This window comes from Acomys minous, assembly GCF_964271855.1.
Source record: "Acomys minous genome assembly, chromosome: 3".
Lineage (NCBI taxonomy): Eukaryota > Metazoa > Chordata > Mammalia > Rodentia > Muridae > Acomys > Acomys minous.
The window spans coordinates 137,185,085-137,210,292 of record NC_140485.1 but is presented as its reverse complement, the minus strand read 5'-3'; the positions used below and the strand labels follow the sequence as shown (position 1 = coordinate 137,210,292).

The window sequence follows — 25,208 nt, the reverse complement described above, 5'->3', positions numbered from 1 at the left end:
GGTGTTTCAGATTTAATGCAACCACAGTAATAATCCCTGAAGCTCTTTGAAACACATGGCAACAAGGTGACTCCAGTCATGTAGAAGTGGCAAGAATCTGCAAATGTCTATCCTGGAAAGGAAGAGCAAACATGGTGCCTGCAGCCTGGCATTTCATCGCTCTAGAGGCTAGCCTGGGCTACATGACAACATCCTGAGTCAAAGAAAGAAAGAAAAGGATCCAAGCTGGAGCCGTTATATGACCTAGCCTTAGGTCATATTAATAAAAAAATAATAATCAGGGCAGTGTTTTATAAAGCCAGGCACGTATCTTCATTGTGCTACTTATTGAAGGGTAGAGAAATCGGAAACAGGTCTCTGTTACCTATAGTCAGCTGACAGTTGAATAAGGTACAGAGTTGTTTCGTTGGGGAAAAGAACACTATTTCAACATTTCATTACAACAATTAGTCAGCTGACAGTTGAATAAGGTACAGAGTTGTTTCGTTGGGGAAAAGAACACTATTTCAACATTTCATTACAACAATTGGATAGGAAAAAGTTCACTTATCACCAAAATACATAGCAGTTTACTTTGGCAGCAGTTAGGATCACTGGCTGCTCTTCCAGAGGACCCATATTAAAACACGCATACATGTGCGTTAAGTCTTAAGAAAATTAGATTGGAGTAGATCCTAAACTTAAACATACAATATTAAAGCAAAACTGTCTTAGAATCATAAGAAAAGGTGACATGAAATAGGCAATGTTTTTTTCAGGATACAAAATGCAATAACCACAAAAGAAAAGGAGTAGACAAATAGATTCTAACAAAATGAAGTTTTAAGGGAACAGTCAAGTCACAGAGTTGGAGAGGGCAGTTGCAGTGTATATGCACGTACATGTGACAGAAGACTTGCTTCCGGCATTTGTACAGAACTGAATACCAACTGAGGCGGGCAGAAGACTTGAAGAGATACTTCAACAAAAAATTGTGTAAATGGTTAACATGCATTTGAAAAGGTGCTCAGCTTGGTTTTCTGGAAATTTCATAGTAAATGATCATGAAATGCTGTCAGTACCTCCTAAGAAGGCTAAAAGCAAGCATCGGCGATCATGTTGGGTAGCTGGGACCCTTTGCTTTGCTGGGTGCAGTAGAAAATGTTGCAATTATGCTTAAAAACACTGAACATTTCTTTACTGGCTAAGTATGATAAGTCTACAAAAATATCTATCCTGCTCCTGGAAGCTTATGGTAGGCAGAGTGCTATAGCCCTCAAAAATGCACATGCCACATTTCCTGGAGCCTGAGATTGTATTTTATGTAGATAGCAAAAGGAATTTTGCAAGTAGAATTACTTTTACAGACCTTGAATAGGTTTTTTTTTTAAAATAAAAATTTGTCCCTTATTTATTCAGTTTCATACAAAATAATGTATTTTGATCATATTTACTCCAGGTTTCTTTTCTCCTTGTTACTATTTTTTGTTTTTATTTTTGCTTTTTTTAATGTGTGTGTGTGTGTGTGTGTGTGTGTGTGTGTGTGTGTGTGTATAACATTGGCTGTGCTAGACTTGCTTTGTAGACCAGGCTGCCCTCAAACTGACAGCTCCACCTGCCTCGGCCTGACTCAGGCTTCATGATCACGAGCTCACCTTGGTGAGGCTGTTCCCTGTGAGGGCCCTGTCTTTGTGCCCTGATCTATGGCATGCGTCAGATATCTCTACCAACTGTCACAGATGCTTCCAGTTGATGGGCTCAGAAGATGGTCTTAAGACTCTCTGTGTCCAAGGCAGTGGAGAAGCTTCAGCCGGTGACGTGCTTGCGAGGAAAGCACAAGGAGCTGAGTTTGGATCCCTAGTGTGCGTGTTACCAGCCGGGGGCAGCGGCTTGTGCCTACGATCCCAGCACTGTGCAGGCAACAGGAGGAGGTCTCCTGGGGCTTGGTGGTTCTAGGACAGCCAGGGCCATGTAGAGAGACCTTGTCTCAAAAGAACAGAAAAAAGGTTATAAATAAAAAGGAATATTTAGAAACCGTGTGCACTGGCTTGTTGCAGCATCATGTACCATCCCCGAGACCTAAAGGCCCATGCTGCCATTTGTTACTTAGCGGTTAGAAGATTCATGGGGTCAAGTGGGGCTGGTTAAGCCACGGCAGCGTCCCTTCCTGGCAGCTAGTGCTGGCTGTGGGCTGCCTCAGCGGGGTTTTCTGCTTCTTTCCATGGATGCTGGGCCTTCAATTGTCCAGGGCCTACGGGCATTATTTATGTAAGTGTATGCTTGTGGTCTTTAGAAAAGAACATTTAAAAACATTAAATGTCCATGTTGGGAGTCTGCTTAATAACTTTAGTTTTCCTGGCTTCCTCTTCATTACCGCTCATGATTGAGCACAACTTGAAGAATAAAGAAAGTTCTAGCAAATTTCATTCTAGTAAGGCCTGGTTTGTTTTCAGAGTGAAACCTTAGTTGGGATTTTTTTTTCTCAGTCTTGAGTAATCTGAATGTCCTTAGGGTCAGAAGAAAAGGTTTTAAAAATACACTAAATTAACCTTATTACTATTGCTTTCCTACACAGGATGTCCCTTGGTGCTTACTGTGTCATCTGCTGCAGAAGAATAGGAACCTTTGCTCCCCGATCAAAAAGTCACACGTCCTGGAGAAATATCCGTGAGTACAGTTTTAGCGCTCCATTTCCTATTAGAAACAGTGATGAGCTTGGGCCGCTTTCCTGGAGGGCACTACAATGTCGATAGTCCCTGCTCAGTCTCTCTTTTGCTTATGCCTTTCTGTACTAATGATCCACGCTAAATTTGTAACCCCAGAGCTATATCCATGAGCCCAAAATTGTCCTGTCCCATCAATTGTTGATGCTCACTTTCCCAAACTGGACTGTCACTGTGCTGTCATTCAGCACGGGTTCACTTAGCCCTCGAAGAGCCAGGGGCCAGGGTCTGGGACTACAGTGCTGAGCACGAAGATTATCTCCTTACCCTACGGAGAGTCGGCTGTGCTCTACCCCACGCTGCCCCAGAAGCTTCTCTGACATTCCAGGCCTAGGTAGAGCCACCATTTGCCATTCAATTGAGTCAGTACAGGGCTTGGCTAATTATCTGACTTCTCCCGTAGGGCAAAGCCAGAGGGTGGTGCTTGTTCATTGTTCCGTTCCTTTGCTTGCTGTCATCTGTGGCACACAGGCGGTGCTTGCTGTCATCTGTGGCACACAGGCGGTGCTTGTTGTCATCTGAGGCACACAGGCGGTGCTTGTTGAGTAGACGGATGAAATAACACCCCTCCCTGGCCATTGGCTCTTCTATTTGTATAACAAGACTGTCCTGTTCATCCTTCATGTATTTGACAATGAACACATATTGACCGTCGACTGTGCACCAGGTGCTATTTTCAGCCCTGAGGTTACGGTATTGAATAAGATGAAGCCTGTGTCCTATCTTGGTTGCTATGACACTTTAGGATAGGCTCGTTGGTGTTGGATGTGGTGGAGCACGGCTTTAATCCTAGTGCTCCGGAGAGAGACGCAGGTGGATCTCTTTGAGTTTGGGGCCAGGCAGGGTTACATAGTGAGACCTTGCCCCCCAAACAAAACAGGAGTGTCTGTTGGGCTGTCACGCTGGCTCAGTGGGTAAGAATGTTTGCTGGGCATGCATGAGGACCTAAGTTCACCTCCAATGCCCACGGAAGTAAAAAGCGGGGTGTAACACGTGCACACGCCAGCGCTGAGAGTGTGGGGCAGAGGTGGGATCACTGGGGACGGCTGGCTGCCAGCCTAGCTCCGGGTTCTGTGAGAGGCTCTTTGTCAGCGGAATAGAGCATGTGGTGACAGCAAGGTAGATGTCCTCTTCTGGCCTCCATGCACCATGCATCTCTGTCTGTCTCTGTGTCTCTGTGTCTGTCTCTGTCTCTCTGACTTTCTGTCTCTCTGACTTTCTGTCTCTCTGTCTTTCTGTCTTTCTCTCTTCTCTCCCCCCTCTTTCTCTTTCCCCCTCTGTCTCTCTCTTTCTCTCCCCCCTCTCCCTACCCCCTACACACACACACACACAGGCATTTTTACTCAGTGCTCCCATGAATTGATAGTCGCTGATAATAAACATGGTATGTAATATAATCTATCACCTATATAACAACAATACAACTTTTGACCTACTTATGCACAAAAGGTTTACACTGTTGGCTATTTCTTGTCATAAATGAAATCACGTTGACTCTTCTCTTTCTTTTGAAGGAAATATACTAAGATTGACCGGATCCCTCGTTCTCGGGTAAGTACAGATACTTACCCTGCGGTGCCAATGGCTTCATGATACTATTGTTGGAAATCTTAAAAGTGGGTTGTAGACGACATGGAGTAAGCTGGGGGATGTGGGATGTCAGAAGGTCGCACACGCCTCTGTAGAGGAACGTATGTGTGCGTGTGTATAAAATGTGTAATGGCATTGTATGTAATAGATTCAGACTAAAAATTTGTTAAGTGCCTACTTTCAGGATAGTGGATAAATAAATTGTGGTAAATGTATTTTGGTCATGAGGGAACTGTGTATACAGGCGGTAGCATGGCTAAGTCATACAAACATAAGGCTGAACAAAAGAGCATATCTGGCCGGAGTGTTTTCACACTAAGCTTAAGTTCAGGCCAAGCAGCACTGTTGTTTAAGGATGTGCACACGGTTGGCAGACCCATGCTGAAAAACAGAGGCATTGTGATTCTTGCTCGTGATCAGCCGTGAAAGAGTGAGAGGGAACACACTGGGAGCCTTATGGGAACCGCTCATCTTTTATTTCTTGCTTGGATATAATCATGCAGCCACTTGCTGCTTTTTTTGTGGTTTTGTTTGATTGTTTGGTTTTTCAAGACAGAGTTTCTCTGTGTAGCCCTGGCTGACTTAGAGCTTGCTCTGTAGACCAGGCTGGCCTCGAACTCAGAGATCCACCTACCTCTGCCTCCAGAGTGCAGGGGTTAAAGGAATGCGCCACCACTGCCCAGCTCACTTGCTGTTATTTTAAACTGAGATGCACATATATGCATATGTAATATATGTGTGTACACTTGTAAAATGACACGTGTGTACTGCTGTATGCTAGTTTCCTAGGAAGCTAGAAAGCGCCTCACTGTGAAAAGCTACTCTTGGTCATGTTTAGACCCTGATTTGTAAGGAACTTCTTTGTGTCTTTCTTAGGGGTTCTTTATATTTTACATACGAACTTCTGGCCCTGAAGAAATCTTTAACATTAGACACTCAGGTGGTGGAAAGAGAAAAAATGAAGTCTTACATCTACGTGCACACAGTTCCTGTAGACAAGTTAGAAAATCGTGGTAAGTTCCGTGCTAAGTAACTCTATTTCTCTAAAGTGGAAGCAGTTACTGAGTTTAGAGTGGGTCTACTCAGGGTTCAGTGCTGACAAGTAGGCTCAGCCTTCTGGAAGAGTCAGCAGAGCCTGTGCAAGCCAGTATTTTAGTCACTGTTCTGCTGCAGTGAAGAGACCCCACGACCAAGACAACACTCAAAGAGGAAGCATTTAACTGGGAGCTTGCTTAGAGTTTGAGAGGCTTAGTCCATTATCATCATGGCGGAGTGCATGGCAGCATACAAGCAGGGGCCGGAGCAGTAGCTGAAAGCTACATCCTGATCTGTAGACAGGTGGAGAGACTGAGCCAGGCATGGGCTTCTTGAAACCTCAAAGCCCACCCCCAGTGGCACACTTCCTTCAACAAGGCCACACCCACTCCATCAAGGCCACACCCCCTAATCCTTCCAATCCTATCAAACAGTTCCCCTCCCTTGTGACCAAGCATTCAGCTGTAGGAGCCTGGGGGGTGGCGTTCTTATTCAAACCACCACACCAAGCATTACCTGGTGACCATGACTGGGGCTTCTGTGTTTCCCCTAGTCTTTAGCTCCTTTAGAACAAAGCAAAGCAAGGACTGGCCAGTGCCCTTGTATCCAACCCTGGCTTCCCTCCTCCACGGGGACCATCAGTTCATTTTCGCAAGTACAAATGCTTGATTTTGTCATTCAGCTCAGAGACCATCCGGCTGTAGGAGTTGACTCATGCAACTAAGCTCAAAAAACAGATTGAGAAATGTGAATTCAACTTAGTTTCGCTGCCATCTGGTATGAAGGCTGAGCGGTCTGTCTGTTGTAGTTAGGACAGCCCCTCCTTGATGTCAAGGTTGCACGTGGGCCTCTGGATACTCGGTAGAGGTGAGATTTTACCTTAGAGGAGGGCCTTCTCCTCAGCTCCAGGCATCTGGGTGAGCCTCCACCCTACCTTGCCTTGGGGCTACCCTAGGGCATCAGCCGTCATGTGCCTTTGAGCAGGTACAGCCCCTGCATGAGGTGGGCCCCTCTGCTGCTTTGGGACTGTATTTATTATCACCACACCATCTTTATGGCATTATGTCCTTGGACTTCGGAATCCATTAGGGCTACTTAAAGTTTCAGTTATGTAGATTGTCACCACGTCTTATAATGTGCCTGTCCGGTGAGGCTCAACGTAATATTTATTTATTTAGTGTAGATGGATGCTCTACCTGCATGTACACCTGCACGCCAGAAGAGGGCGTCAGATCATGTCATAGATGGTTGTGAGCCATCATGTGGGTGCTGGGAATTGAACTCAGGACCTCTGGAAAGCAGCCACTGCTAACCACTGAGCCATCTCTCCAACCTTCAACCTCATTGTTAAAGCATTTTTCAAGTTCACTTCTAGGCTAGCTATTTACAGGGACCATTCTCCTGCTCATTGGTTAGCGACTGTAGGTGATGATGCTTGCTATAGACACTGTTTTCTTTCTCCTCCTTCTGGAGCCCAAAGCATTCTGTGTTCCCACAATACATGCTTGCATCTAACAGTCACAGGTTACTTTTTACGTCCTCTGTGATTCGCTTGGATCCTAGTTTAAGTATTTCTTTTTGATGTATTGGAGCATGATATTGAAAGTACATACTTGGTCTTATTTGCTGCCATCATTTTAGGGTTTGTTTGGCAGGCAAGAAAAGAACTTCACAAAGCAGTAAGAAAAGTGTTGGCAGCATCAGCCAAGGTACTGCGGAGCCCACTTGCTGGTACGTGTGGACACTGGGTCCAGTGGCCGGAAGGTCCCGTGGACACCAGCCCAGCCTGAAGCACATTTGCATTCTCATCTTATTAACTATAGGAAGCTGGCTGAGGAACATCCTCTTGGCTGTGTTCAGTTCTATAGCTTAAGCGTTTTCTTCCATTTTTGTATCTATAATATTAAGATAGTTAAGTAACTAGCTGGGCGAGGTGGCTCATGCCTGTAATCCCAGCATTCAGGGAGGTAGAGGCAGGCAGATCTCTGTTAGTTTGAGGCCAGCCTGGTCTACAAAGCTAACCAAAAATATAAAGTATTCAGAATTTAAAATTTGTAAGAAAATCACTCCCATGCATTCTTATACTAAGAATATTGCTTTAAAAATGTAAAATCTAGCCAGATGTAGTGGCACACACCTTTAATCCCAGCATACAGGAGGCAGAAGCAGGCGGATCACTGTGAGTTTGTAGGCCAGCCTGGTCTACAAAGCAAGTCTAGACAGCCAAAGCTACACAGAGAAACCTTGTCTCAAAAAAACAAAAAACAAAAAACAAAAAACAACAACAACAACAAAAAAAAAAAAAAAAGAAAGAAAAGAAAGAAAGGAAAAAGAAAAAAGTAAAATCTATAATCATCAAATCTTTAATTTGGAGTTAGCTCTAAAATGCTGTCCTGGCCAGGTGTGGTAGTGCATTGCTTTTAATTCCAGCATTTGGGAGGGAGAGGCATGCGGATCTCTGATTTTCAGGCCAGCCTGGTCCACAAAGTGAGTTCCAGGACAGCCAGGACTACACAAAGAAACCCTGTCTCAAAAACCAAAAAATAAAAATAAATGCTGTCCTGATCTCTTTACAAAGTTGAATCATGACAAATAGGTAGGAGAACTTTCTAGAGTTAAAGAGAGACTAAAGAGAATTTACCAAATCCTGTTTTTAAAACATCTTTAAAGATGTTTTACGGTGACTATTTGAATATGGAGTTTGCCTGGATGTGATAATAACATCATGACTATATGGGAGAAATAAATTTGTTCTTTTGTTTGTTTTTGTTTTTTGAGACAGGGTCTCTTTACATAGTCCTTGGTATCTTAGAATTTACTTTGTAGACCAGGCTGGCCTCCAACTCACAGAGATCTGCCTGCCTCTGCCTCTGCAGTGCTGGGATTACAGGTGTGCGACATCACACTCAGCAATACATTTGTTCTCAGGACATACACATTGAACTTGAAAGGGTAAAAGTTATTATGTCTGCATAGGTGGCTTACATACGTGCAGAGGACTCGCATGCAGAATGGCAGCTGCTGGTGTGATAGGCATGTGGGCATTAGGAGTAAATGCATCGCTTTTAGTTGTTTTTTTGTTTTTTGTTTTTGTTTTTTTTGTTTTTGTTTTTGCTTTCAGTTCTTGTTTAAGATTTATTTATTATTAAGTGTAGAGTGCTCTGCCTGCATGTAACACCTGCAGGCCAGAAGAGGGCACCAGATCCCATTATAGATGGTTGTGAGCCACCATGCGGTTGCTGGGAATTGAACTCAGGACCTCTAGAAGAGCAGTCAATGCTCTTAACCTCTGAGCCATCTCTCCAGCCTGTGTTCAGCTCTTTTTACATTGAATCTACTTCAAGAAAAAAAAAATCTTTAGTGGAAAAGAGAAAAAAATGACCACCATAGTAAAAGATAACAGAATATTAAACAAAGTACATACATAATACTTGTAAATGTAACAAAAATACAACAGAGCTCAGCTCAAACATTCGGTCTCCATCTGTAGCTACGTTTAATTCTCCCATACAGTTTCCACGGTTTACAAGTTACCATCTAATGTAACCGTGAATATAAAACCTGGGAAGATGGCTCAGTGAGTCAATATGAGGATCTGCGCGTAGGTAACCTGGAGTCTACATAAAAAGGCAGTAAGTGCAGCACGCGCCTGTGACCTCAGTGTTTGGGAAGCAGATGAGGGGCTTACTGGCCGGCCAGCCCAGCAGGATTGGCGAGCTGCTTCAGTGAGAGGCCGTGACTAAGCACTAATGCTTATAGGGTACGCACACATGCACACGCCACACGCACACGCAGATGCTATCTCAGCTGTTCACATTGCCTTGTCTTTCTGTGTGTTTGTCGATTTCTTTTTGCAAAGACCCCTTCAGCACAGTTGACATAGAAGAACATGACTGCGCAGTGTGGCTGCTCCTAAGGAAGAGCCGGGAGGACGACCGAGCCGCACGACTGGAGGCCGTGCAGGAGCTGGCGGACGCTCACCATTGGCACGGTAACCACGAGGACACGAGGACACGGCCGTGGCTAGCCTCCTCTTGTTTTCTCTCTGTGAGAGAATGAGGCTGAGGGAGGAAAAATATTCAGGCAGTCTTAATATGAAAACACACACACACACACGCACGCACACACACATGTACACATATATACCCCCCGCCCCCCCCCCCCCCCCATCCCTAAACATTTGAGAAAAACTCTTATGGTAAGCTGGAAAACTTGCTGAACTGGTCGTCCAGGCTGTTTGGCAAGAGCAACCCCCACGCTGCGGGGTATTCTACCAGAATGCAGTCTCACTATTTCACTGAGAGTCTGCTTTCTGAGTTACCGGTTTTCACATTGGAACTTCAGATTTGTTTGTTTGTTTTTTGTTTTTGTTTTTGTTTTGAGATAGACTTTCTCTGTGTAGCCTTGGCTGTCTGGACTTTTCTTTGTACACCAGGCTGGCCTCGCGCTCACAGAGATCGCCTGCCTCTGCCTCCTGAGTGCTGGGATTAAAAGTGTGCGCCACCCCCACCCGGCTTTGAACTTCAGAGTTTTAAAAAGGCTGCTCAGATCATGACATGGGCTGTAGTGAGTTGTGTGGATGATGGCGACTGAGCCAGTTGGGCCCTGGGCTTCCCTCGTGTGTGGATGCTGGTGACTGAACCAGTTGGGCATTGGTGGTAACTGAGTCATACTGGCTGTTGAGCTCCCAGGAGTTGTAGGTACTACCGAGTTGTGAAAAATACTTGGGAAGTTTGTGGTTACAAACTTGTGGGACAGTTAAGAATTGGGGTGCTTTCAAGTAGTTGTTTATTTAATCTTGTGATAATTTTAAGTTAATCTTGATGTTAACGAACACTATTTTTCACAACAGATTACCAGTACAGGATAATTGCTCAAGCCTGTGACCCGAGGACCCTTATTGGTTTGGCACGAAGCAAAGAAAGCGATCTTCGCTTTTTTCTTCCACCGCCTCCTCTGCCGCCTTTAAAAGATGTAAGCATACGTGGTAATAAAGCAGTGAAGAGGTTAACGTGTGTTCCTAGTGTGGGTGTAGATACGCGTCCACAGACAGGCTGGATCTTGATGAGCAGGTGGACCGAGTTCAGCAAAGCTGAAATCTTCGTTTCCATGGTGCTTTGGTCCTCATGGGTGCTGTAGCTCCTCCCTTCACTGCCTTTGTGGGTGGAGAGAGCCTGTTCTGCTAGGTCACCTGGATGTGGGTGCAAGTGTCTCAGGTCAGAAGCGGACAAAGATCCCAGCAGTGGAGTTACAGGTGGTTGGAAGCCATGAGACATGAGTGCTGGGAGCCAACCTCAGGTCCTCTGCAAACAATGCCCGCTCTTAACTGCTGTGTCGTCTCTCCAGCCTGCCTTGTTTTTGTTTGTTTGTTTTTTCTTTTTAAAAAAATTTTTATTCTGTAACCAAATAAGACACATAAAATATAGACAATGTCTACAACTATTTTTATATTTTTGTTTCAATTCTTATACATTTCAGTGCACTCTGCTTATTAAATGTCAGATCATTTACAACTGTTATCCATCAGAATGTAACTTAATTGGGTTTTTCAAATAACATGCAGTTGCAGCTCACAAGCGTTCAAGTACTACTAGTGAGTGTTCTGTTGTGTTCAGAGGACTCTGTTAATCAGGTATTAAAAATAAACATACAAAGTATGACTGTAAAATTATATCTTCCCAGAACTTGCTGTTTTATAGATGAGATTTTTCTCAACCGGAAAGCTCTTGACAGCTTAGGTCAAATAATTTTTTTTTTAAACTGGAGGAGGCTGTTCTGTACATTATAGGATATTTAGCAGCTTTCCTGGATGCTGCTCCAAGGATGCCAGGAGCCAACCCCCTCCCCAAGTGGTGACATAGAAAATTGTCTCCCGACATTGCTAAATATGTCCTGGGCATTAAAAATACCCTTGATGATTCCCATGGCCAAAAGCGTGCTTCTCTAGCTCCTTCCTTAGAGGAGAAAGCAAAACAGAAGCTGATGTAAACATCATTTGAATAAGAGAAATAGAATACATAAGGTGTTAACGTACTCCAGACCTAATGATGTCTTTAGTTAGTAAGAGTATATAGGTCATTTTGAGTCAGGATACCAAGAAGTCCTAAGGTAAACATTGAGTTACAATTTGTAAATGCCTTCTTTTTTCCAAGTGTTTTGTTTGAGACAATGTTTCTCTATGTTATCTTGGCTGTCCTGGAATGACTTTATAGACCAGGTTGGTCTCGAATTTCCCAAGTATCTTTAAGATTTTTACTTTATGAGTATGTGTGGGGCCTGCATATATTATACACGTGCACCATGTGCATGCTGGGTGTCTGGAGTGGCTAGAGGAGGGCATACTGTCTCCTGGAACCCGAGTTACAGGCGCTTGTGAGCCATCGCCTGGTGCTGGGAACCAAACCCACATCTTCTGCAAAAGGGTGCTCTCTACTACTGAAACGTCTCTCTAGTCCCTGCACGGTAGCAGGTATGGATGCACGCACTAAAAGCAAATGATTACATACCTCTGCTTTGGTGGCCAAGTACGTTCCAGATCACAGTCGCTGTTCATCCTTCTTGCTTGTGTGGCCCTGACTCTTGGGTGTTCTTTCTGTTGTCCTCAGGCTTGAGTTAGTATCTAAAGACTTTCTTTGCCTTTTCTTTCAGGAGTCCTCCACTGAAGAGGAGCTCCGGCATTTGCTGGCTTCTTTACCGCAGACGGAGCTTGATGAGTGTCTCCAGTATTTTACGTCCTTGGCTCTGAGTGAAAGCAGCCAGAGTCTGGCTGCACAGAAGGTTTGTGCATGCCTCACTCAGCACGTGGTTTGAGTGCTCACTCTTTTCCAAGACACTATGCTGGGGTTAGCGTTAGACTTCTGTGCAGTTACAGACTCTGTACCACGCACTGAGCGGCACGGTGTCTGGAATCACAGAGAAGGGCAAACAGACAGAATCAGCTCAGCTTAGGAGCTCATTTACAGTGGCCACGGCTCAGTGATGGAGTGCTTGCTAGCACAGACCTGGGTTCGGTCCTCAGCAGTGTAGGCCTGTCTTCTAACTTAAACAATAGGTTTGATTACTCAGCTTCCTCCCCTTGGAGGATAGCAAGAACCTTGAACTTCTCGGTTCAAACCTGTCCTCCCTTGAGACAGCCCTTACCCTCTGGTCTTTGTCTCAGGGAGTGGCACAGCATCTGCCCATTGCTTAAGTTGCAGCCTAGCAACCCTGCCCAATCCCCCACCTGTGTGCAGCTGTCAGCAGCTGCAGGATGTTGCTGTGGGGCACACACACGCCTTCACCCCCTGACGCTCTGCAGCCACCCACTCTCACACATTTTCTCTATGGTGTTGCTTCTGCTCCTCCGTTCACTTCCTCAGTAATTTTATCCAGATTCTTGTACTAATTCCCTTTTAGGTGTTGCTTCCCATTTGTGCTGTGCTGGCTCTCCTTGGTGATCCTGTGCTTCCTTGGTTGTGCCTTTGGACTGCTGGATAAACTGTTTTCTAGAGAGTTCCAAGCACCACAAATGATATATTTGTTCCCAGAGAGCAGGTTTTGTTTTCTTTCTCCTTGAATGTCTCTTGGTGATTTCCCTCTTGAGTGAGGGAACTCCATGGAGGGACATATAAGTATAAGCAAAAATTAGGTAAACAAAGGCACACAGACAGACAGACAGTCACACAGAGACAGAGTTTGGAGTGGGCAAAGGTAGTCATAGCACAGTGAGCTCTGTGTTGTAGATTTTAAAGACGTTTTTATAACTCAGAAGGTTGGTGGTGTATTCGTAGCATAAAGAGACCCTTCTCCTTCTACAGTCACAGTGGAGAAGATCTCCCTATTACGGAATTTCCTGATCCTCTAGAAAAGCCACAAAGAGAAGGAGGCAGACCCTCTGTTAGCGCACATGTGTATGGGGATGCCCCGGTGCCCTAGTTTTTGATTTTGCAGGAGCAGCCCTGTCCGTAACTTTAAGAACATTTAACTGCATGTGGACGTTTTGAGCGTCAGGAACACAGCTGCCACTTGGCCACCTCTTGGTTCCTTGATGAGCTGCTTGAGGACAGTGGCTGCTCTGTCAGTTAAGACAATTTGTTAGTTTTTTGGGTTTTTTTTGGTTTTGTTTTGTTTTTTGTTTTGGTTTTTCAAGACAGGGTTTCTCTATGTTATCTTAGCCATCCTGGACTCGCTTTTGTAGAGCAAGCTAGCCTCGAACTCACAGCAATCTGCCTGCCTCCCGAGTGCCAGGATTACAGGCATGTGCCACCACGCCTGGCTTAATTTGTCAGTTTTAGATTGAGGTTTCCACTGAAGTCTGCGGCCGGCGTTTTACATGAAGCAGAGGGCAGGGTGGAGGCCGTCTTAGGGTTCTCTTCCTGCTTCTGGTGGAGATCTCAGATGTTGTTCCCCAAGGGAGATTAAGAAGGCACCTTCTACACTAAACCCAGGGGAGGGCCTCCAGGCACTTGCCGGCCTCAGCCCCTGCTCACCTCTCGGCTTCATGCTCTGTCTCCAATTCTAGCAGTTTCTCTTGATTTCTTCTTCCTTAGAGCTTGTCTGTGTCCAACAGCATTTGAAATATTTTATACATTTTCCTAGATGCCTTAGGTTTCTCTCCAGCTCGTCTTCAGTGCAGCCAAAGTAGTCTTACAGCATTAAGAACTGCTCTTGTCCCTGCCTAAAACCCTCCAGAGGCTTCCCTCTGCACACTAAACCCAAGCCCTTTACGTCTTACGTTGAAGGCATGCACAGACTGTTTACCAACACAGCTGCCTTCAGGTCAGAACCGAGGGACGCAGGAACATCTGGTAGGCAGCCGCAGGATGTAAAGCTGGTCCAGTGGCAGAGGTTGTGGAAGCTGATAGAGTCCTTTACACAGGTCAGAGGATGAAGCTAGGCCGTAGTCTCCTCAGTGTTGACAGTGCTCCTCAGGGGCATGTGATGCTGCTGTTCATAGTGCTTAGAATCTGGTAGTACTTGCCACTCTTTTTTTTTTTTTTCCAGAGCTGGGGACCAAGCCCAGGGCCTTGTGCTTGCTATGCAAGCACTCTACCACTGAGCTAAATCCCCAACCCTTTACTTGCCACTCTCAGTTTATAATTCAAGGTGTGCATGTGCGCATGTGCATGCATGCATGTGTGTGTGTGAGTCGTGTCAGTTTTACGGCTCCTCAGCTATTTCTTCCCACCTTATTTGAGAGAGTTTCTCGTTGAGTCTGCAGCTTGCCACTCGAGCTAGACTGGCTGTCCTGCAAGGCGCTGTCATCTGGGCATGTTCCCTCCCTCCCTCAGAGCCTGGGAAACAGATGTTCACCACATGCCTGTCTTACGGGGCTGCTGTGGGTCTGAACTGTGTTCCTCGTGCTTGTGGAACTTGGACATTACCTCCTGAGCTGTCTCCCCCTGAGCCTTCTCCCCACCCCACCCCCACTGAGCCTTCTCCCCACCCCCACTGAGCTGTCCCCTACCCCCCCATGAGCCGTCTCCCCACCCCACCCCCACTGAGCTGTCTCCCCACCCCCCACTGAGCTGTCTCCCCTACCCCCCCATGAGCCGTCTCCCCACCCCCTAACCACACTAACTCTCCCATGTGGGCTTCACTGTCAACTGGGAAGAACCAAAAGCCATGTTTTTAATATTTTTGTTTGGCAATATTTTCCCCTTTAGAAACTTTTGTTTAGGTTTTCAGTTGACTCTCTTACCATAATCTATGAATTAGTAAATGCTGAAGGGGACGACACCAGAGCACTTTGACCAGTTGATAAAGTCTTGACTTTGTGGGGCTGGAGAGATGGCTCAGAGGTTAAGAGCACTGTCTGCTCTTCCAAAGGTCCTGAGTTTAATTCCCAGCAACCACAAGGTGGCTCACAGCCATCTACATGAAATCTGGTGCCCTGTTCTGGCCTGCAGGTGTTACATGCAGGCAAAACACTGTATACATAATAAATAAATCAATCTTAAAAAAAAAATTGACTTTGTGATGAAAGGACACAGAAGAAAAGGTGTCAGAATTGTTCTAGGAATCATCCAATGTGTTTTCTATTCTAATGAGAAATAGGAGTTTTGTATAACATTCCCTTTACATTTCTAGAGTATTTTGAGGCATTTACATACTTGAAGTTCCTACCTTGTATCTAGTACAGAGCTTGTTAACAAGAAGATCCGCTTGTAAAATCTTTGTCTTAACTTCAGGGAGGACTGTGGTGTTTTGGAGGAAATGGACTTCCTTACGCGGAAAGCTTTGGTGAAGTTCCCTCAGCCACGGTGGAAATGTTCTGTTTAGAAGCTATAGTGAAGCATTCGGAGGTATTTACATTCCAACGTTTGACTTTTCATGGTTACTTGAGTATGTGTTTGGTCGGGGGAGGTGTGGGGGAGCATCTTGAAGGGGTGATGGGAGGAGTAAACAGTGAATATGATCACAATACGTTATATGTAGCTATAAATTCTCAGAGAATTAAGAAATATATTTTTTAATTCCATTTTTAACTGTTAGAATTAACATGCATGATTTTATACCAAACACATGACTTTGATTTGTATTACATATTTAATTTTATTATTTTTAAGTTTGATTGTATTATCTTTGTTTATGGCTGTTTTGCATGTCTGTCTATGCACCATGTCATGCCTGGTGCCCTTGGAGGATGGAAGAGGGCATTGGATTCCCTGGAACTGGGTGACAATGATGAGATACCATGTAGGTGCTGGGAATTGAACCTGAGCCCTCTGCAGGAGCAGCGGCCAGGGCTTTTTTTTTTTTTTTTTTTTTTTGCTTTTTTTTTGTTTTGTTTTTATTTTGTGTGCATTGGTGTTTTGCCTGTAAGTATGTCTGTTTGAAGGGGTCAGATCTTGGACTTACAGACCATTGTGATCTGCCATGTGGGTATTGGGAAATGAACCTAGATCCTCTGGAAGAACAGCCAGTGCTCTCAACCAGTGAGCCATCTCTCCAGGCCCTTATTACACACTTTAAATAATTCTCAATCACATATGAAGGGAGCAGTTTGTGCTGTGTGACACATGTCTTTGATTTGTGCTGTCTGCTCCTTTCCCCTGCCGTTTTACCCATAACATCAGATTGTTAACTTCCATTAAGATACCTGTCAAAGATGTAGAAGATTGAACAGATGGAGAGGAAGGGGAACATGGGTGAAGTATAAAAGGCCTAGTGGTACCCAGGGGTGAAGTATAAAAGGCCTAGTGGTACCCAGGGGTGAAGTATAAAAAGCCTAGTGGTACCCATGGGTGAAGTATAAAAAGCCTAGTGGTACCCATGGGTGAAGTATAAAAGGCCTAGTGGTACCCATGGGTGAAGTATAAAAAGCCTAGTGGTACCCATGGGTGAAGTATAAAAAGCCTAGTGGTACCCAGGGGTGAAGTATAAAAAGCCTAGTGGTACCCATGGGTGAAGTATAAAAAGCCTAGTGGTACCCAGGGGTGAAGTATAAAAAGCCTAGTGGTACCCATGGGTGAAGTATAAAAGGCCTAGTGGTACCCATGGGTGAAGTATAAAAAGCCTAGTGGTACCTAGGGGTGAAGTATAAAAAGCCTAGTGGTACTCCACTGGGAAGCATGCTAGGCGTAGTGTCCAGTTGCCCATGATGGTTTACGCTAAGCCCATGTGGTGTGGGCTGTTGCAGGAATTTGCATTTCTAGCTGGCATCTTCACCCACACCTGTGGAAGCACTGTCCTCGAGCCTCTGAGCTTGACTCTTTAACCTGACTGAAGTGCATGGCTGTATTTAGCCAATGTTGACTCCAGCTGTGGTTTGGAAACTAAGAAGGAAGATGAGGGACTGTAGTGTCCTAGCACAGGAGGCGACGTGGGAATTCACCCGCTGAGGTGTGAGGTGAACTTTACAGTGTAACGGGAGCTCTGTTAACTTTTTCTAGATCCCCTCACACTGTGACCACATTGAAGCAGGCGGGGGCTTGCAGCTGCTGCAGAGGCTCTACCACCTTCACAAGGACTGCCCCAAAGTACAGAGAAACATCATGAGGGTCATTGGAAACATGGCCCTGAACGAGCATCTCCACCCTGCTATAGTGCGCTCAGGTAACAGCTTGGCATGCGCTGAGGGTGCTGGGTCCAGCCCGCTGGTCTGGCACTGCCTTGCTGTGTGCTACGTTGTTTTCCAATAGACTTAAAGCTCTGCGTAGGGTTTTCTTAGGTCCTTTACGACATGTTGCTAGAGTTGCCAGTGTTGCACACTAAGGAATCAGCACGCAGAGCCATCTGGGAGAGCAGGTTTTGACATGAAGATTGTTGGATTGTTGATGTAATTGTTGAACCAGCTGTTCAAATATGTGAGCTTGTGGGGGACATTCCCATTCAAGGCACTACAATACACACCACACACACACACACACACACACACACACACCCCACAGTGTAAAGATAATGCATTGATACCTTTGTATACTCATGTACATGTATACATTAGAAACTGAACTGACACAAGATAATCTTTAGATCAGCAGTATTTATTTATCTGTTTATGCATTTATTTATTTAATTATTTTGTAGCCCTGCCTGGCTTGGAACCCACTATGTGTACCAGGCTAGCCTGGCGCTCACAGGTGCTCCTGCCTGGGACTAAAGGCATGCATGAATGTTCTGGCTGTATGTAAGCCTGTGCTCCACATTTATGCTGGGTGCTGTGAGAGCCACTGGAGCCGGATTACAGACAGTTGTAAGCCACCGTATGGGTGCTGGGAATTGAACCTGCATCCTCTTTAAGGGTAGCTGGTGCTTTCAACCCCCAGAACAGCAGATTTTAATTTTAATGAAATCAAATTCAGAAATCAGAAAACTTCCTGAGAGGCATGAAATGACCAGTGTGTTCGCCCTTTCAAGCTAAGTGTGGCCTCTGTGACATCCATGGGTTTTTACAACTCTTGGAAAGTGCCAACGCTCCTCTACTTTCCTTCCTCCTTCATACTGGGAGCGAGCATGGCCTCTTTTCCCCTCCCACCTCCAGGCTGGCCTTGCACTCGCTCTGTAGCTGAGCACGGCCCTGAACTCCTGACAGCCCTGCCCCCAGATGCTGAGTGCTGAACTTCTAGCCATGTGGCACTTTTTAAAAACAGCTTTTTGGGGCTGGAGAGATGGCTCAGCAGTTAAGGGCATTGACTGCTCTTCTGGAGGTTCTGAGTTCAGCTCCCAGCAACCACATGGTGGCTTATAACCATCTATAATGTAATCTGATGCCCTATTCTGACCTGCAGGTGTGTATGCAGGCAGACCACTATATACATAATAATAAATAACTTCAAACCCATGCCCGCCCCCCCCCCGAAAAAACAAAACAAAACAAAAAACCCCAGCTTTTTAAGGCAGTGACTTAGATCACTGACTTGAACCTCATTTGTGTCAGTTGTCTTGAGTTGGAATAGGAGTTTTAATTTGTATATGTGGAAACCCTGGGCTTTCTCAGCAGACCAAGCATGCACGCATAGCTGTTACCTCACTCTCCTGCTCTTGGTGCAGATGTGTTGAGGACCGTAATGCTTGGAGGACAGTTCCCTTAATAAGTACAGTACTATAGTCTCAAAAGTTGCCAGAATAGATTCCTAGTGCTCTCACTACAAAAAAAAAAAAAAAAAAAAAAAAAGGTATATGCAGTTATGCACACTGAATACATGCTTTAAGACAGCATAATGGGCTGGTGAGACTGTCTGGTAGGCGAGTATCCCTGCTGCCTAGCCTGTTAATATGCGTTCTGTCCTCAGAACCCATGTGGGTGGGGGCACACATGAGAGATAGCTCCCTCATACAAGCTGGATGCTGATTGGAGCTGGGCTGGGAGATCAGTTCAGAGCTGTGAGGTAACTTCACTGAGGTTCCACAGCACAGAGGGACACAGAAATTTGATCCCCAGCCTCTCTGACCTCAAGGTCCATACTCTGCTTTAATGTGTATGTTTATTACATATGTATACACATAGAATATATACAAGTAGGTGCCTGGTCATACTTAGGAAAACAGACACAGCAGAAACAGTTGAACTCCCTTCCTACAGAGCCCTCGGACTTGCCTGCCTCCTGAGAGCTAACGACCACTGATGAGCTTGGTGTCCTGTATCTTTCCAGATCTTTGAGTGCTCTTGTGTGTATGTGTGCATGCGTGCACTTTTGTAATATGTATGAAATCATGCTTCCTCTGTTTCTGTTAAAAATAGTATTTTTCCCTTCTGGACTGGAGATGTGATAAAGATTTCATCAAATTCATCAAGAAATAGTTTTTCTTTGCAGTCAGGGTTGACATGATTATGGATCGACATGTCAGCCTTCTGAGTCTTAGGTCCCCTTCATGGCATTTTGTCCTCTTCCAAGCTCACCTGCAGTAACTGCAATGTGTGTGTACTTTCTGTGTAGGAAGACACCTCTTGCACACTTCCTACCCTCGAGCCCTCAGGGGGCTGTGCTTGGGCTGTCACAGAATCTGTCTTAAGACAGAATCAAGCTACAGTAGCCGGGCTTCCTCACCGAGGACCAGCCCTCTAGGCTGGCCTTCCTCAGCCCTTTTCCCACTTGAAGTATCTCCCCGTATTTAGTGTACCTGTTCTTTTCCTCAGGCTGGGTTTCTATAATGGCAGAAGCTTTGAAATCCTTCCACATTATGGAGGCCTCCCATGCTGCCAGAACCCTGGCTAATCTAGACCGGGAAACTGTGCGTGAGAAATACCAAGACGGGGTGTATGTGCTCCACCCCCAGTGTCGGACAAGGTGAGCATCGCGTGGGTTTAAGTGGCCATCGGGCTCTTGTTTTGTTTTTATTTGGAAAGTGATTTTATGTATAAGTGAAAGAGAGGAAAAGACCCCCCAAAGGAGGTCCAAGACATAGCACGTACCCATGTCTGCAGGCTGGCTGTCTCTCTTCTGTTCTCCCAGGCTCCAGTCTAGCTATGCTCAGGACTAGGAAAGAGCCATGAAGGGAAGGTCCACACAGACCAGCCACCCAGTCGTGGTAGCCTGGACCCCTTCCCTGAACTTGAGGGTGAGGAGAGAGACTGCAGAGCCCCAGGGACAGACCAGCTGAGGGGCCTCCTTGCCCACATGCCTCCTTGAACCTGGCATTTCTTAAGTCAGTCTGGGGTGTACAATATTTCTTTGACCCTGACTCCAGGTCTATCCTCACAGGGAATTAGACCCAGCAGTGGGTTCCTTCACCACCTCCAGCTCCTTCAGTCTGACTGGAGGAGACGGTGGCATGGCCTCTCCCTCTGTCCCCATCTCCCAAGTTTGGCCTGTCAGAACCCTGCTCCCATAACCATCAGCTTGGTGCGCCTGCCCCACAGCACCCTGTTCTGGGGGAGCTCCGTTCCACCCTTCAGATGGGAGCAAAGCAGGATGAGCAATGGGAGCAGGGAGCTTTGTGCTGCATGAGCCAGGATGAGAAACCACCCACATCAACTTCAGAGACCCGAGGCCACAGGATCCAGGGTCCTCCTGCGGAAGATCCTTAAAAAAAAAAAAAGCCTCTGGGAAAAGAAATATGGCTTCATTGGTCCAGTCTAACAGGCAAATAAATGTTATAATGAAGAGGTGGCAGGCAGATTTCTGTGAGTTCAAGGCCAGCCTGGTGTACAAAGGGAGTCCAGGACAGCCAGAGCTATTACACAGAGAAACCCTGTCTCGAAAACACAAAACAAAGTTACAATGAACAATGCAATCCCAGCTCTGTCTCCAAAAGGAGTAAGAGTTTATTTTGAGCTGAGTGAGTGGCCATGGCTCTGGCTTCAGTTGCCTGGGATGACATGCCCCAGAGTCAAATTCTATAGTCACAAAACACGAAGAACGTCATGAGTCAATGCATTCAGGTGGATGGGGAACTGCAAAGTAGGGACGAACTCCTGGCATAGGCTTTGGTGTTGCCTGGGGACACTTTAGCCTTCGGTTGGTGGAGACACTAGGGACTATTTGGGGGCATCTAAGAAAAATCAAATCACTTTTTTCCTTCACACTAAAATCATTTCTGTAAAAAACAACAAAAATCTCATTTGTTTTTAAAAGCCTCCACAAAAGAGAGGAAAGATGCGGAGCAAAGACGCCCCCTAGTGGTTTAAGGTGCAAGTGATAGAGGAAACTGAACAACAAAGAAAACAGTTAAACCATCAGGGTTTTTTTTTTTTTTTTTTTTTTAAAGGTCTTTTGATTAAGGAATAAAAACAGAAGCTGTGCTCTCTCAGCTACCTTTCTCATTTCTGGAAATGAGAAGTTTTAGGCCTATAAATGGGAAGTCTGGCTTTAGTTCTGTGCCCCCAGAGTGTTGCTATAGAAAGCTTGACCACATACATGTGTTCTTTAACCTTTACCTGTTGCACACCTTAGGTCACACTGTCACTTGCCAGGCCTGTCCTTTTTCTTTTTTGGGAAAACTCTTTAGGTCAGAATCTTCCTTTACTATACAGATTCTCATGCCAACTTAACCAAAAACTGTTTTAACGTTTGATACTTCTTTCTTGTACTTGATGGATCCTTTCTGCCTTACAAAAGTTTTGGGTTTAGAAAAATATTTTCTTAGCCATGCAGTGATGGCGCACACCTTTAGTCCCAGCACTCAGGAGACAGAGGCAGGTGGATCTCTGTGAGTTCAGGCCAGCCTGGTCTACAGAGTGAGTTCCAGGACAGCCAAGGCTACAGAGAAACCCTGTCTCAAAAAACAACAACAAAGAAATGAAGGAAGGAAAGAAAATCTTTTCTTGACATATAAATAGTTACTTCCTGAACAGTTTAAGTCCAGTAGCAGACGTGCTGTACGTAGCCTTTACTAAAAAGCACCAACTTTCCATTTGGTAACCAAAAGGATCAAACTCTGGCATCTCTGCCTTCACTTTGTCTCCTGACTCTGGGCCATGCTCCTGCCTGGGTCCAGTAGGCTTGTTAATGCTATTGAGTCTATGCAAGTGACCTCAGACCCTTCTGAGCTGAAGGCACAGGGTAAGTTATTGTCCTGAACTTCTAGTCACGATGCACTCTGAGGACCCCCAGAGCCCTCAGGGCCATCCAGATGAGGACAGTCATCCTGGAGGGCAGGGCTGTTCTCTGGAGAGAGGGTAGCAACCACTTGAGGACCTGCGTCTCCTCCAGCAACGGGGACTTCTTAGACCTGCCTGCCTGCAGAGCCCAGACTCAGACAGCCATCAAGGGCTCACCTTGACCAGGATGGTTTAGTTTTGTACGTTGCTTGTCTCTTGTCCCAGCTTTCCTTTAACCTTAAAGCCATGTCTGCACCCCAGTGGCGGGCTTCAGGGTACAGGGCTCCTTTACTAGCCCTTCCCAATGCCACACCCACGGAACTTTCTGAGCAGCTGAACTTGGCGTGCTGGTCCTGTGGAAGCTAAGCTTTTATCCTAAAATTCCCAGTACACGCGAACTAAAAGGAACCTGGGCTAATTTTATGTGATCCCTTAGGAGCTAATTTGGACTGAATTTGGATGCTTTTGAGGGAGCTTTACCATGTAGCATACCATGTAGCATACATGTAATATACCAGTAACACAAAGAAACATGTACATTGATAAACCAAGATAATACAACCTTTATGTTAAAACTACAAAGCAAAGCAAATTCACCAGTTTTAAAAGAGGCAAGAAACTAAAATTTTAACATAATAAATTATAATCACCTTTTAGTTTGGTTAAACTCTAAAATCTTTTATTCTTGCTATTTTCTTTTTTCTTAAAGATTTATTTATTATATATACAGTGTTCTGCCTGCACACCAGAAGAAGGCGTGAGGTCACATTATAGATGGTTGCGAGCCACCATGTGGGTGCTGGGAATTGAACTCAGGACCTCTGGAAGAACAATCAGTGCTTTTAACCACTGAGCCACCTCTCCAGCCCCTGTTCTTGCTATTTTCTTAAATAAACCTCATTGTTGCCTAGATTTAAAGGGACTTTGTCTTTTTGTTTTGTTTTGTTGATTTGTTTTTTGTGGGACCTTCTTTTTTTTTTTTTAAAGACAGGGTTTCTCTCTGTACCTTGGCTGTCCTGGACTCGCTTTGTAGACCATGCTGACCTCAAACTCACAGTTATCCTCCTGCCTCTGCCTCCCAAGTGCTGGGATTAAAGGGGTGCACCACCACGCCTAGCGGGACTTTGCCTTAATTAGGGTTTCATTGCTGTGAAGAGACACCATGATCACAACTCCTATAAAGGAAAGCATTTAATTTCAGAGGTTTAGGCCACTATTATCATGGCAGGAAGCATGGCAGCATCCGGGCAGACACGGTGCTGGAGGAGCCGAGGATCTACATCTTGATCTAGGAGGAGCCTGGATGTGTTTCACACTGGGAAGAGCTTGAGCATTTCAGACCTTAAAGCCACACCCTCCACAGTGACATATTTCCTCCTCGTAGTGCCACTCCCTATGGCCATGCATTCAAACACATAAGTCTATGGGGTCCAAGCCTATTTAAATGACCATGGTATCTTTTGTATTTTTTTGTTTCATTCCAGTTTAATAATTAATTCTTATATATCTGTGCTTTAGGAAGGATGAGCTTGAGATAGCCACCTTCCTGGGCTTAGAGAAAATAGTAGTAGGAAAAAAAAACCAGCCCAAATCCCTAAAAGTTAGACCAAGAGACAAAAAGCCTCCTTTTTTAAGTCCCAAAGAATAGGAACCAACAGGCCAAAATGACACCACACAATTCCATGAAATTTGCAGTTACAAGGAACACAGACTGAAAGAACACAGCTACAAGGCAGTTCCAGTGAACCAGGGTGCACCAGAGAAACAAGGCAGAAATGAGCTAGATGTAAGAGGGGCCCAGAGAAAGACCTGTGGCAGCAGGTGACTTGGTCCCCAGGCCTGGGCTGACATCTCTGCCCATTGTAGGAGCTGTCAGCAGAGGGAGGGGACTCCCTTGCTCACAGAGATGTGAAGTCAGAACACCCTGTTTTATAGCTCAGCGTGGTGCTCAGTAATTCTGAAAACCCCAGAAAGTCCTGAAACCTCACGTCACAGTCTTTAGTCCAGCTTTTACCCAGGGAGAATAAGCCGTTCATCGACTCTTCTGTTCCATGTGGGGGCCACTGGAGAGTGAGGCGTGACAGGGAGGGAAAGGCCAGGTTGGAGATGGGTAGGAAAGTTCCATTCTTTAGACTTTGTCTACAATTTTGATACAACCTCTAAACTGTTCTTAATTCGGAGGCAGAGGCAGGTGGATCTCTGTGAGTTCGAGGCCAGCCTGGTCTACAAAGCAAGTGCAGGACAGTCAAGGCTACACAGAGAAACCCTGTCTTGAAAAACCAAAAAAAAAAAAAAAAAACCCAAAAAAACCACAAAAAAACCAAAACAAAACAACAAAAAATAGTAGCTTCCTAAACATTCATTAGTTTAATAATGGATTAGCAATTTTACCGTTAATTTTGTGAGTTTAATTTTAAATTTCACCCATGATTTCGTTCTGCTGCCTAACACTTTTAGTGCCATATACGTGAACACACACGGATGTCAGGTGGCTCCCAGGCCTTACAATTTACATTAAACCAGCTGGAGAAGAAAATGAGGGTTTCTTTTTTTTTTTTTTTTTTTTTTTTTTTTTTTTTTTTTTTGGTTTTTTGAGACAAGGTTTCTCTGTGTAGCCTTGGCTATCCTAGACTCGCTTTGTAGACCAGGCTGGCCTCGAACTCACAGCGATCCGCCTGCCTCTGCCTCCCGAGTGCTGGGATTAAAGGCGTGCGCCACCACGCCCGGCCTGAAAATGAGGGTTTCTGTAAACGTTTTCCCTCTCCTTGGATTTGTCTCCCATTTCAGTGTCTTTTTTTTTTTCCTTCTCTCTCCCCCCTGTAACCCTCCATGCTAGCTGGTGGGCTTTGAGCTTGACTCAGTACATGCTGCCTATGGGAGCAGCCCCCTCCGTCTCTCCCTGACGTTCACTCTAACCAACA

General features: G+C 45.3%; 1 protein-coding gene across 3 annotated transcripts in view; it reads left to right on the top strand.

Moving 5' to 3' along the window:
• SERAC1 (serine active site containing 1) overlaps nt 1–25,208 on the top strand; it is a 37,780-nt gene that overhangs the window by 6,154 nt on the left and 6,418 nt on the right. For 2 of the 3 annotated variants that reach the window (XM_084777537.1, XM_084777536.1), the window contains exons 2-11: nt 2,555–2,646; nt 4,217–4,253; nt 5,169–5,305; nt 6,969–7,058; nt 9,187–9,318; nt 10,180–10,301; nt 11,976–12,104; nt 15,497–15,610; nt 17,201–17,363; nt 19,885–20,035. In XM_084777537.1, coding sequence (XP_084633663.1) covers nt 2,556–2,646; nt 4,217–4,253; nt 5,169–5,305; nt 6,969–7,058; nt 9,187–9,318; nt 10,180–10,301; nt 11,976–12,104; nt 15,497–15,610; nt 17,201–17,363; nt 19,885–20,035 — 1,166 coding nt within the window. In that variant the 5' untranslated portion in view covers nt 2,555. The remainder of the gene's footprint in view (nt 1–2,554; nt 2,647–4,216; nt 4,254–5,168; nt 5,306–6,968; nt 7,059–9,186; nt 9,319–10,179; nt 10,302–11,975; nt 12,105–15,496; nt 15,611–17,200; nt 17,364–19,884; nt 20,036–25,208) is intronic. The other variant, XM_084777538.1, reaches the window with a different exon arrangement.